The 14,317-nt window shown below is 39.2% G+C and overlaps 1 protein-coding gene across 1 annotated transcript; it reads right to left on the bottom strand.

The window, feature by feature from the left end:
* Positions 1 to 124: 124 nt before the first annotated feature.
* Positions 125 to 7,560, bottom strand: LOC114366434 (synaptic vesicle glycoprotein 2B-like). Its single transcript, XM_028323302.1, has 6 exons — positions 7,512 to 7,560; positions 6,053 to 6,243; positions 4,629 to 4,758; positions 3,299 to 3,458; positions 1,627 to 1,754; positions 125 to 233 (listed from the first exon to the last, which is right to left on the bottom strand). The coding sequence occupies exons 1-6, from the start codon at positions 7,558 to 7,560 to the stop codon at positions 172 to 174; spliced, it is 720 nt and encodes a 239-aa protein (XP_028179103.1). The 3' UTR covers positions 125 to 171.
* Between the last annotated feature and the right edge of the window lie 6,757 nt (positions 7,561 to 14,317).

Below are 14,317 nucleotides of genomic sequence, written 5' to 3'. Positions count from 1 at the left end.
TTAAGGTTATAGTCACTGTTAAAATAAGGTGGTGAAACTCATCCTAAGTCTATAAGATAGTGAGGCTTCCATTTCATTTCCTTTTATTCTATTGTATTTTTAGTAATAAATAAAAAGTCAGTAATAATACAATATAATTAGTTTAATAATATAAAAATAAACGGTCCGCGATCACAGCACCGGCCGCTCCGGCCGCGTGCTCTTCGGGAGTATTATACACAGCAGCCCGCTCGCTGAAACACGGAAACAATATGTTAGCAACTCTAAATTACTATAATTTAAGTACAATTTTGCTTAATCGACGGGACATAAGCCACTGCCAAGATTTTAAATAGCTTTGAAACCAAATAAATAGCCAGAATCTAATAAGAAAATGGCCTTGCAAAATGGTCATTTCAGCCTTTTACTCGTACAATGTGTAATTAGACATGCGTATTTCTTTCAAATCTAACTTGTTTGTGACACATTACTATACATTGTATAGGTTTGGGAATGAAAACATTGCGAAAGAAGGCAGGAATCTGACCAAATACCTACATTTAAATCTGAGGAAGAAAAGCAGGAAAATTTTCCAACTTGACCTTGGCATGGCATTATCAAACAAGAAAACATAAAAATGTCATTGCAATTTACTATTAAGGTCATCTTTATGGAAAAATAGGAAAATTGTTCAGGAAAACTGCGGAAATCTAATTCATTAGGCATCTATTTATTGATATTACGTTAAGCAGTCGGTAAACATTGTGCAGCTATGGCACTAGCTTTGATCCGGTCATAACATATTCCCACCTCTCGTTCCCACCGCTACAACTCCTGTGTAGCCAGGATGTACAGCTTGACCGCCAATAAAAACCTAACCAGTGAAGGGCAAGTTTGTCCCGGGGGGAAGTTAAATTGTCATTGGACCCGCAACGAAATCAATCAGAAGAACATAGGAGAATTTCGAATTGTAAACCGGATGACAGCAAACAAAGGTTTAGTAACCTTGGTGGTCGTAAGGAATCATTAAGACCTTTCTTTTTTTTATCCACAACGAGGAAGCTCTTGGCCTGTATCTCACCTGATGGTAAGTGACGATCAGGCCGAAGGTGGAAGCGAGCTTCACCCGGAATCCTCAACCACAGAGGAACTGGCTATCTTACCTCTAACTGCCGGAACACAACAATGCTGTTAACATTGTTGTTGTGGCGACAGACTTAGGTAAGATGGTGGTAACTAGCCAGGCAGACTTAGACCAAGCCCTACCACCAACCAAACCGAACAGAAAATTCTGCCCCCACTGGGAATCGAACCCGGGACCTCTTCGTCTGAAGCAGGTGGTCTTACCGAGATTACCTTAGGCCGTTTAATTTTCTACATTGTAGAGAATAATAATACCCCCCAGCATGAAAAAAATTTTTGCGGCCCCCCTGCTTCGGAGCTTCGCTTTTTTTCATGCCTTTTACAAAGATGTTGTAGGAAACAAATTCTTCAATCTATACAACATTTATGCATTTGCATCTCTGGTTTTATAACTGAGGTAGTTTTTACGACCTCTCGCGTCCCCTCTATAGAGGCTTCGCGACCCCCGGGGTCGCGACCCACAGGTTGAAAAACAGTGCTCTACAATAGTAAAGGAACACTTACTGATGAGGAAGGTGCCGAACATGTAGATGGGCACGACGCAGTGCTGGTCGACGAGCGCGCCGAACACCACGTTGCCCACGATGGCGCCGATGCGGCCGCACATCACCGTCACCGCCATGGCCGTCGCGCTGGGGACACATCAATCAAAATCAAAAATATTTATTCAGTTTAGATCACAAGTGGCACTTATGAACGTCAAAATATAGTAAACTAGCTTTCCGCCCGCGGCTTCGCCCGCGTGGAATTTTGTCTGTCACAGAAAAACTTTATCGCGCGCGTCCTTGTTTCAAAAACCGGGATAAAAACTATCCTATGTTCTTTCCCGGGACTCAAACTGTCTCTATGCCAAATTTCATCAAAATCGGTTCCGAGGTTTAAGCGGGAAAGCGTAACAGACAGACAGACAGACAGACAGAGTTACTTTCGCATTAATAATATTATATAGTTGGGATAATAAAAAAAAGAAAAGGTAGCCCTTATGGGCACTTTACATGTCTCCTTATCTTTTGGGCCCTACCAGCGCTTCGAGACAAACATATGGCAAGTGCTTAGAAAAAACGCCGGAACAAACTCAGTCACCACTAATTGCCAAGAATTATCTAACGGTAAGAATAACCAAATTCAAGTACATCAAATATGTGCAGACTAAACTGACCAAGCATCCTTGTCATCAATATGGTCTCGAACCTATGTATCAAGTTCTTATTATTTATGAGTATGAATATTTAACAGGACTACTAAGATATTTGACATAGCTTCATACATTTATGTCCTGCCTTATTTATGAAGCAATTCGTGGATAGAGTAGGGTTATAATTTAGGGCCGGAGGACACATTATGCTCAAAAATAGAACAAGCTTGGGTGCAAAAACTAATTCTATCAGATTCACACCCCCTTTTAACGTAATTAATCGTTCAGGAGACTAAGTGTTTTGGACATAAGCGGATCCTGGTGGTGTTCTTGGTCAACACGGCTAACTTTGTCGTCCTTAACGTAAAATCGGAAATCGTCATCAACATTTTAGTTACAGGGCAGCCACTGCTGTAAATAGGCGGTAGGTAGGTCTTCGCTACCTGCTACCTTTATGAAATTGTCTGTCCATCTTGTAAGTGGACGTCTCACGCTGCGTTTTCGGGTGCGTGGCCTCCACTCCAGAATCTGGCTGCCCCAAATCGACTTACCAAACGAACTCTGACATGTATGAGGTTCACTTATTTTGGTACTTTAGCTGTACTGCACAGTACAGTAGTGTATACGATAGCTGACTCAGAAGTGATACTCACGCGACTTTAGTAGGGAAGATCTCGCATATGACGCAGAAGAGAACAGCCTCCGTGCAGCTGACAATGGCTTCAAACACGCACGACAGGATCAGGTTCTCAGCTAACCTCGCACTTTAGTTACTAGTGTATGTCAAAAGATACTCACGCGACTTTAGTGGGGAAGATCTCGCATATGACGCAGAAGAGGACCGCATCCGTGCAGCTTACGATGGCTTCAAACACACATGAGAGGATCAGGTTCTCAGCTAACCTCGATCTTTAGTTACTAAAGCCTGGTCCGTGAGCAATATAATTACGCGCGAGCGATAAGGATGGGTAGCTTGGGGTCATTGGACGGGATTCTACGTGCTCATGGACCAGGCTTTAGTGTATGTCAACAGATACTCACGCCACTTTAGTAGGGAAGATCTCGCAAATGACGCAGAAGAGGACCGCCTCCGTGCAGCTTACGATGGCTTCAAACACGCACGACAGGATCAGGTTCTCCAGCGACGACCGCACCAGGTTCAGACCCAGTGCCGCCAGCCCGGAGCTTATTAACATAAATACTGGGAACAAATAACAATGACATTTTAAATATACTCATAAGGTGGATACATCCATAACATCAATAACAGTTGTTTACAGTCCACTGCTGGACGATGGATGTGCCTCCTTATATGAGCGGGTATTGTAAGAGGCGACTTAGGGGCTACCCAACAGAACGGGCAGCAGCGCTCTCTGATAAACACAAACCCCCTTACTAATAAAAAGTTGTTGATCACTGTTTTAAAATGTCATTTCCATACTAAACTTCACTTTAAAACACTGATCAACGAGCGTGTAAGTTTTATTAGTAAGGGGGTAATATTTTATCTGCGATCTCCGTGGAGCGTGGAGATTATGGCAAACCCCTCCACATCCATAACGACCACAAAGAAATTAACTATAACTCAAAGCCACGACAGCCGAACGGTGAAGTTGTCGGACTAGCCGACTCGACATCCAAGGAACGCGGATTCGATCCTCGTCACTACTAGACTCGTGAGCCCACTCGTAACACAAGCATTTTAGCTTAGTCCGAGGGGCTAACGGGAATACTCGAGTTAGTAATTAAATAAAACGTTGAAACGTGCCTTCAAAAAATAGATAAGTACTCTTTATTGTACCTACCGGACACAGAATATAGGAAGTATTATCGCCAGGAAGCGACCTCTCCAGGCAATATTATTATGTGGAAGTCGGTTGTTTAATAAGATGAATGATGTAAAAGATGTCTAAAAATAGTATTAGGTCACAAGCGCGAAGATCAAAATATGACTTGAATCTTTGATGAATATCTTCCGCGTTTTTTCACACACAAGGTGAAACCAAGCCAAGGTGTAGGGCATCTTTACGATAGGTATAATACATGCATATTATACTCGTATTCGAAAGATTTTTCTTATACACCAAAAGGCAGGTTCGTTCGTTCGTTCGTTTCAGCCAAATGACGTCCACTGCTGGACAAAGGCCTCCCCCAAGGTTTTCCACAATGAACGGTCCTACGCTGCCCGCATCCAGGCTCTTCCCGCGACCTTTACCAGATCGTCGGTCCACCTAGTAGGAGGCCTGCCCACGCTACGTCTTCCAGCCCGTGGTCGCCACTCGACAAAAGGCAGGTATTTGACTGCAATCACACTTATACTTAAGTGAGATGATTCACAACATCATTGTAGACGTGTCTGTCTGTCGCTCACCTAGCATAGGCTTCTTGCCGACGTAGTTGATGGTGATGCCGACGGTGAGCGCGGTGGGCAGGCAGCTCAGCGCGACCACCAGCGTGTGGATGTACACGTTGTCGTCCATCACCTCTTGTCTGGTTGCCGTCTGCGAATAAATAATTAAAATTAATTACACTAGTTACTGGATGGGAATGTTTTTCCTAACGAGTATCAGTGTTAAGTCTTATCGGTGTTGTGACTCGTTGGGAACAAGCGCTTTTAATTTGTAATTAACAAATTGTCATTTTTGTATTTGGTGAAAAAAATTGATGTGCGCTTACCTTTAGGCAAAACTTTACGTCACGATGCTATAGATTTATGAAAAATGCATATACAGGATGGAGTTTTGTAATGCCACCTAAAGGGAAAGTATTCATATAACTAACTGTAGAAAGAGGGTGCGCCAAAGTTCACCTAAATTTTCAACTCCGAAAATTGGAAGTCCGAAAATGTTCTTCCTAAAATTTTTCATCCTAACAATCACAATTCCTAACTACTCTGTCTCTAATGTTCATAATTCCGAATCATTCAACTTCATAATGTCATTAGCAATAAACATCTATTATACTTTTATTTGTTCTCCTAGATTTTCTAAACATAACCATATTTTACACTATTATTCAAAGTCATATCTTTTTTGTTTAGATTTCTTTCTTTGACGATATATTAAAGTTCAAGTTTGTTGTTGCACGTATACTTGAGTCCCGCTCCAATCATTCAGTCAAGTTCCAGAAACGAATCGGTCCTATTCATAATTATTGGTTTAGGTTAGGTTAGAACTGTGACCACAACGCACCAGCCGAGCGAGCGAAGCCAGAGTCCCGCTCCAGTCATTGGCGACGCGCAGCGAGACCTCGCACGAGCAAATCCCACCACCACCCATGGTTCTTCCTGCCTCACGGCGTACGAACCGAATCTCGGGAGAGCGCGCAGGTACTTGCTCTGGGCTCTTTCCCCGGGCGCTTTGCTTGACTCCCTACAAATTTCTCTTATCCTTGTCCCTTCTCATTGTCAATTCTCCCCCTTCTGGGGCTTGACACCACAAATACGGTACTTCGCGTCGGGCTGCTAACGTTGATGAATGTCATCACTTCTCGTAACTTCGCCTGATTGTGTGCCAGGAGTGCGCGAACTCGCGCAGCGCGATCCAATTACTACGACTACTCGTGAGGTCCTGGTGATAAACAGGTCCTTGCTCGGCTCTCCGTATCGCATCCAGCATCTTCTGTCGAGCTTCTTCATAAAGGTTATGCACGAGCAGTCCGGGACACATGGCGTGTGACGTCACACTCACCGCGATGACGTGCTCGACAACGGCGGCGGGGCTGGGCTCGTTGGCGACGCGCAGCGAGACCTCGCTCGAGCAGTCCGGGACACATGGCGTGTGACGTCACACTCACCGCGATGACGTGCTCGACGACGGCGGCGGGGCTGGTCTCGTTGGCGACGCGCAGCGAGACCTCGCACGAGCAGTCCGGGACACATGACACATGGCGTGTGACGTCACACTCACCGCGATGACGTGCTCGACGATGGTGGCGGGGCTGGTCTCGTTGGCGACGCGCAGCGAGACCTCGCACGAACAATACGGCTAGCACGAAAAACTTTAGAGTTCAAATCGTTTGCGTACTCGAATCGCCATCAAAAGATTTAGTACGAAAACTACAACAGCGCCCTTGTGAACGTGTCGTAAAGTGAACTTAGTGTATGAAATGGTTGCACAAAACTTATTTTGAGAATCAAAATTGTGACGTTATCGTTTAATTCGAAGGTTGAGTATCGAATTTTATCGAATACGCAAACGATTCGAAGACGAAAGTTGTTCATACTAGAAGTACAGTCCGGGACACATGGCGTGTGACGTCACACTCACCTCGATGACGTGCTCGACGAAATAAAATTTCCAATATTACAGACCTTCTAGAGCAGATGCCGCGAAAACTATACAATTTATAGAAAAACTTGTCTATCTCACCTGTAGCAAATTGAATATGCTTTTTTTGGTTCAAAATAGTCATGTCACTAGGACGCATAGTTTCCGAGGATTAAGCGAAAAACCGAAAAGTGACACCTTTAAACCCCCCTCACCCCGCCGGCTCAAGGGCTAAGGGCGGGGACTTTTGCTATGTTCACCTCCTAACTAGTCTAAATAAAGTCCTGAAGTCAGAAATTGTGTTCTACAGTTTTCCATCTATAATGCTTTATTGACTGGACTAAATGGATATCAATATGAACACACCTTTACTCAACACATTATCCTAGCTAAGCCTAAAGATGATTACTGACTGACAACTTAAATGGTCATTTTATATCTTAACTTGCTTTCCGCCCGCGGCTTCGCCCGCGTGGAATTTTGTCTGTCACAGAAAAACAATATCGCGCGCGTATTTGCTCACCGTTTAGACCTACCCTGGACTACGACAAACATTTTAAAACCAAAATCAGCTCAATCGGCCCAGCCGTTCTCAAGTTTTAATCAGACTAACGAACATCAATTCATTTTTATTTATATAGATAGATAGATAGATTACGGAGGCAGATTTATACAACGTTCAATGTAAATAGTGCAATAAATAGTAAATAGGCGTACGCAATTTATTTTAAATAAAACTTTAAACCAGGATGCAAATGCCTATCAGTAATTGAGATTCTAGAAATCTTACGAAATAGTTGCGATTAAGAATAATTAAAGTTAGTTTAAATAAATTAGTGTAAATGTTAATATGCGTCATCATCATCATCATCATATGAACAAAGGGATCCCCAATAATTTCTTTAATGATCGGTTGGTAGCAGCCTGCATCCAGCGCCTTTCTGCTACCTTTATGAGGTCGTCGATCCACCTTGTGGACGTCCTACGCTGTACTTTCCTGTACGTGGCCTCCCCTCCAGAACCTTGCTGCCCCATCGGCCGTCAGTTCTGCGTACTTTGTGCCCTGCCCATTGCCACTTCAGCTTGCTTATTGCAATATGTACCGTTAATTATGAAAAATCTAAAACGTTAAAATAACGGTATCGTTGTGGCCAATGAGATGCTGTCATTCATAGTGATATTGACGTAATGTTAATGTCACGCTAGAATCAAACGTTAGAATAGAGGGACGCGCGGTGACGACTCCGCGCGCTTTTGTGCTAAGTGAGTATCCAGTGTTTTATTTATGAGAATAGGTCGACCGACCTCTAAAAGTACTTATGTATAAATATGTACTAGATAAGCGGCTCAGAATAAAAATAACTCAAAATCACGCAAAAATACGCAAGTCAATAATGACAAAGTTTTATCAGTCTCATTCGTGATATGAGTGTTATCGACTACCACCTTTCTGGGCCTCGCGGCAACTGCACTTTTTAGGTAATCTACAGGGTGGAAACGATAAGTGATCTCACTCGATTATTTCTAAACTATACAAGATATCGAAAAACTGGTTATCCTGTAAGTGTTTCACAAGCTCTTTCAAACGGTACCAATAATAAGTTACAGAATAAACTGGAACTATCCTAAAATTCAATGTTTCCAGCTTCCATACTAAATGTATGCCGACAACACATTATTAGAAGTGTAATTTATTTCTTGTTAATTAATAAACTTAAAAAGTCGGTTAAATTAACTCGTAACTTGCATCTTATTTAAAATTATTTGTGAAAAACATTAGTTTTAGGTTTTACTTGCTATAAAATTATCAAGAGATGAGTGCCATGACTGTGATAGTACTAAATGTATGGAAGACGGAAACATTGAATTTTATGATAGATCCAGTTTATTCTGTAACTTGATATTGATACCGTTGGATAGAGCTCGTGAAGCACTTTTAGGATCAGTAACCAGTTTTACGATATCTTGTGTAGTTTTTAAAATTATGTAACTTTACCAAATGTATGGAAGCTGGAAACATTGAATTTTCGGATAGTTCCAGTTTAATCTGAAACTTGTTATTAGCACCGTTTGAAAAAGCTCGTGAAGCACTTTCAGGATCAGTAACCAGTTTTTCGATATCTTGTATAGTTTAGAAATAATCGGGTGAGATCACTTATCGTTTCCACCCTGTATATTTGCTTGCAATCGACTGAAAGTTTGTCGGTAGGCTATCTAGAACTTCATAGAAGTAAGAAAATTGAACTTAAGAACAGCTCTGTACGAAACATACGTAAATGGAAAATTATTTGAAGTCTATGCTATCAGCAGAATCTAACTATGTATAATGATGCAAGTATAGTTTTAATTTAAAACACATACTGTACAAAACTGCCTAATGATGGTCTATACTAAGTACGATGAAACTCCTTGTACGAAAAACTTGTTTCTAATTTTATCTTCTTTTTCCGTTGTCGCTTTTTTCTTTTTTTTACATTTATACCTATTTTTAAGACAATTTAAAAAGCGTTTCAATTAATATCTCTCGTAGTGTCGGTAACGTATTATTACTACTAGCTAGCTCGCTACATTTAGTTTGTCACAGGTCGTCATAAATTATAGCCTATTATGTTATTCTGGGTAATAAACAATAATATTGTAAAGTTTCTTCAAAATCCGTTCAGTAGTTTTTGCGTGAAAGAGTAACAAACATGTTAACATCCAGACATCCCGACATCCAGACATATACAAACTTTCGCGTTTATAATATTAGTAGAATAAGTTCATGCAACCCATTTCACTTCTAAGAATATTTTCAGTATCGTGAGAAAAACATATGTTTACGTCAAATGTCCTTATCGCTGGTGACATGCCTGCCCTTATATGGTATCCGCATTCTCAATAACTACAAAAAGGATGTGCGCACTTGAACACTATTATCACTGATATAATCTTGGAACAAGTGTTTTATTTAGAAATGCGATATCAAGGATTACCGTGAAAAACCGTGTTACACTAGACCGTCTGTTTATATACAGTCATAATAACGTGTATTAGGTATTTATTTACTTAAGTACACCAAGAATATTTAAGTGTCTACATGGATATATTTAAAACTGTGACTCTACATAAAATATGATGTACCTACCTATTATGATTTTGCAATGTTTGTTCCTTCGTTCGTTTCAGCCAAATGACGTCCAACTGCTGGACAAAGGCCTCCCCCAAGGTTTTTCACAATGCACGGTCCTGCGTTGCCCTAGAAACTATTTTTTGCTAAAATGGGGGCTTCTCAAGACTGTTCCAGAAAAAGCTCACTTTATGCAAAAATGGTTGGTCAGTTCATGAAAATTATTCATCGATGAAGAAATGATTCTTTGATGATGCGTTAAAAAATGGCTTGGATTAATAGCTTTTGAGGCTCAGTTCTAGAACTTAAAGAGGCACTAATTTAATATTTCTTATACCATTAAAAGCCATAAATTCATTGCATTGTTGAGTGACAGAACCCAGACTTGACTTTATTTGCTATACTATCTTATCGGGAAGGTCGCCCGCATGCCGATTTGTTAGTCAACTCCACGATAACGCGAGCAGACAATATGGCGGCATGATAAGTGACATTCTAAGGAATAACACGGTTCATTTGATAGAGGATTAGCTGATGTATTGCATGTCAAATGAAAGAAATGAAATAACCGTGTTTTGTTTTGTCACCAAAATAAAATTATCATATTTACTAAACTTTAATTTTATTTTTAGTGATAATATTTTATGCGATAGTAACTCTATCTGTTTGTGCTTTCACGCCTAAACCACTGAACAGATTTTGATGAAATTTGGCATAGAGATAGTGTGAGTCCCGGGAAAGGACATAGGATAGTTTTTATCCCGGTTTTTGAAACCTGTTTGTGTTTTTCTGTGACAAAAAAAAATCTATCAAAAAAAAAAAAAAAGCAGAAGAAGACTGTAATGGTTCCCAGTTTTGTAGACATATAAGAAATTTGAATTAATCTAATGGTCATAAGATTGACCCATTAATGACACATCTAGTGATACAACTGTAAGTCGAAACAACCCACGCAAAAAAGAAGAAAAGAAATGTAGAGTCAGATTAACAAGTTAAAATAATCCAAAATAGTCCCTTGTTTGTAATTTCAAAAATCACTAGTTAGCTCACCCTTTCAAATTTCATTAGATAGCAGTAATCTAAAGTCCCATCATCATTTCACTGCTGAACATAGGCCTCCCCCAATGACTTCCACATCGCACGGTTGGTAGCGGCCTGCATCCAGCGCCTTTCTGCTACCTTTATCAGGTCGTCGGTCCACCTTGTAGGTGGACATCCCACGCTGTCAATCCCATTATTTCTGTCAAAAGTGCAATTAAATAACTATTTATTGTGTTAATAAGTTATTTTAAAGTTTAATGCGGGCTTTAAAAATTTCCAGCGATTACTACCCAAAGGTTAACCATGTTTTTATAATCCTTCATCGAAGATAACACCGGTCAACAAAAAAAAATTTTTTTTTTGCGCATGGATTTTACTTATTATATTCTGATTATATAAGCAAATTTATATAAAAAAGTGCGATTACAAATCGGAAATATTTGCTTTTTAAAGAGTTATAGCGATTTGAATTTTCCATCTTCATAGTAAAATGTCTCTAAAGATGCACGTCTCATTCTCATTGGGATATATTTATAGATAATTATGGGGGCTTATTCGCAAGAACAAGGGGCACACTTTCATCAAAATATAGTGGGATTTGAGAGACGACGTCACCAAGGCCAGTAAACTGAAAGCATGACAGGGTTAGATTTTTATGAGAAAAATCTTGTATGAAACATGACATTAAATTAGAACTTTACATTTTTAATAAATATTTGGACTCTATTTTAAATTTTCACTTGTGAGAATGAATCTTAAATGAATGCTTGGTATGTTTTAATAATTAGAAAGAATGAAAGAAAGAAAGAAAAAAAAATATTTGGCAACAAATTAAATCATCTCCATGTTCATGTTTCATACATTCATTGATATGAATTTTTCTATTTTTTACAAATAAAAGCAAATTCAGAACAGTTTTTTGTTGTTATTCTTATTTCTAGGTATTAAAGCAATAAAAATAAGCTATGCATAACCCGTGCGCAAAAATGCTGTAGACAGTTGTAATCATTTACTCATCTTCAAAAAAAACGGTAACAAAACTAATAACAACGTCCAAAATTGGCGCGGGTTTCGTCGAATCCTCGCATGCGGTAACGGTAAACCGGTAAACGGCTGATTTCGTTTGAAAATCATCTTTATTTGAATGCAGTAAAGATGTAATACGAGTAACACGACACATTTTATCGGTTTCTGAGGATTTAATTAATTCTTACTCATTGGTAACGGGCATCGATGAGTCAGTACTGAACAGCAGCGTTGGAGCGGATATGGTGAAGTAACGCTTTGATTTTTTATATTAATTAAATATTGTTTATTGCATCATTTTAAACAGCAATTTTAGGATGTAAATCTACTACAGTGTATTACGAAACATTGTTGGAAAATTGTAAGCTTTAGTTTTAATTTGTTAATTGAGTTCGTGAACTGGTCGTGACTTGTCATACAAAACAATGGGAGAGTCGCGTTTTGACAGTTTATAAAAGGTATGTCAATTGAATACTCAGTAATAATGAGGAGATCCGCAGGAGAACCAAAGTAACCAACNCATCCGTATACAAGGACGTCACGTCCAGCAGCTTATGTAAATAATGTGAAAATGACAGAGAGGGTTTAAAAATAAAAATATTACATAAATTTAGTTTTTTAGGAAAAGTAAAAACAGAAACTAGCCTTTTCTTTTTGGTTTTAATGCTAGTAGTCCAGTCAAATTAGACATGAACCCTGCAATAATTCGCATACAGCTGAAAATTGGTACGAATGTTCGGAGCACCATTATAAATTAACTGTGAAAAGTCCCCATCGATCCGACATGTGCTAAAAAAAAATTCAAGGTCAAACTTAAAAAATACGGGTTTTTGAGATTTTCAGCCAAACGGTAAGTTTTATCACAAAAATATGTATGACAAGGTTTAAGACCATACAATTATCTATCAAAATTGTCTATACACTTTCTCCTAAGAGTCAGCGTTTCTGAGATTCGATGATCCGAAGAGTCAAAAAAGTGTTATCTTCATAACGGTCTTACACATAAATCCAATGTGATATCGCCTCGTGCGTCGACTCAGCATTGTATCATGATGTGTTGTCGACGTCGAATATAAAATGATCAACCTCAATGTCGTCTGTCATCTTTAATTATCGAAAAATGGGTGCAACTTTGACGAAGGACTGCACCGTGAGTTTCTACGATTCGTAGTTTTCGTGTCGATTATGTTTAAGAGCTCTTATATGCACACGTCATTATTCCACTTATAACTCTATGGTCACTCTTTTAGCCCGACCAAGTTAGACAGTCCAAGTTATAATAATTTACATAGAGCTGAAAATTTGTGTGAATCCCCGACACGGATCGTCGGTCCGGACAAAAAATGCAAAAAACTTGGACTTCGTAAAAATTTTTTTCAAATGACGGATCGTTGGGGCCTTTTGACATTTCATTAAGGATGGTGTTCTCAACATTCACACAAATTTTTAGCTCTATGCGAATTATTATAACCTGGATTTTCTGACTTGACCGGGCTAAAAGAGTGACCATAGAGTTACAAGTAGAGTATTGACGTGTGCATATAAGAGCTCTTAAACATAATAGACACGAAAACTTCGTATCTTAGAAACTCACGGTGCAGTCCTTCGTCTAAGTTGCAAACATTTTTCGACAATTAAAGATGACAAACGACTTAGATTTATGTGTAAGACCGTTATGAAGAAAACACTTTTTTGACTCTTCGGATCATCGAATCTCAGAAACGCTGACTCTTAGGAGAAAGTGTATAGACAATTTTGATAGATAATTGTATGGTCTTAAACCTTGTCATGCATATTTTTGTGATAAAACTTACCGTTTGGCTGAAAATCTCAAAAACCCGTATTTTTTCAAGTTTGACCTTGAATTTTTTTTAGCACATGTCGGATCGATGGGGACTTTTCACAGTTAATTCATAATGGTGCTCCGAACATTCGTACCAATTTTCAGCTGTATGCGAATTATTGCAGGGTTCATGTCTAATTTGACTGGACTATAGGGTCCAATTTTTCTAATGTACCTAATTAGATACCCTATTAAAATTTTGTCTGTCTTTTGGAGGTGACCTTATATATGAGCGAATTCCGCTTGCAGCTCAAGCTCATGCGCCACGGCTTCGGCAGTTTCTACCGCTTCCGCGCGCGGTCGTTAGATTACGAAGTGCTCTTTACGAATTTCAATTTCGCGACCTCGTATGGTTGCCGCTCGCGCCGCCCATATTGGAAAAATGCTGCCTAGTTGCAGTTTTTTTAAATTTTTCCTTTCGGATTAATTTTATGATAAAAAATTGTAAGAGAAACTAAACCTAGAAAAAATATTCTATTTTTGATGTCTATACAGGGTGGAAACGATAAGTGATCTCACTCGATTATTTCTAAACTACACAAGATATCGAAAAACTGGTTACTGATCCTGAAAGAGCTTCACGAGCTCTTTCTAACTGTATCAGTAACAGGTTACAGAATTAACTGGATCTATCCGAAAATTAAATGTTTTTAGCCTCCATACTAAATGTATGCCAGCCACACAATATGAAAAGTGTAATATTTTTTTATTAAATAATAAACACTTAAAATGAACTCGTAAATTGCATTCTTATTTAAAATTATTCATGGAAA

Source organism: Ostrinia furnacalis, unplaced genomic scaffold (genome assembly GCF_004193835.3).
Source record: "Ostrinia furnacalis isolate ACB-3 unplaced genomic scaffold, ASM419383v2 OfSCF0635, whole genome shotgun sequence".
In the NCBI taxonomy this organism is placed as follows: Eukaryota; Metazoa; Arthropoda; class Insecta; order Lepidoptera; family Crambidae; genus Ostrinia; species Ostrinia furnacalis.
This window is presented reverse-complemented; position numbering and strand designations above follow the sequence as displayed.

Bases quoted from the DNA above. Each gene is read 5' to 3' on its own strand.
- LOC114366434 (XM_028323302.1), bottom strand. From the start codon at position 7,560: ATGGGGCAGCAAGGTTCTGGAGGGGAGGCCACGTACAGGAAAGTACAG. The intron at 4,759-6,052 runs GTGAGTGTGACG...ATTTATTCGCAG, and splicing joins TCGTCGAGCACGTCATCGCG to ACGGCAACCAGACAAGAGGT. The intron at 1,755-3,298 runs GTGAGTATCTGT...ATGTGTCCCCAG, and splicing joins ATCTTCCCTACTAAAGTGGC to CGCGACGGCCATGGCGGTGA.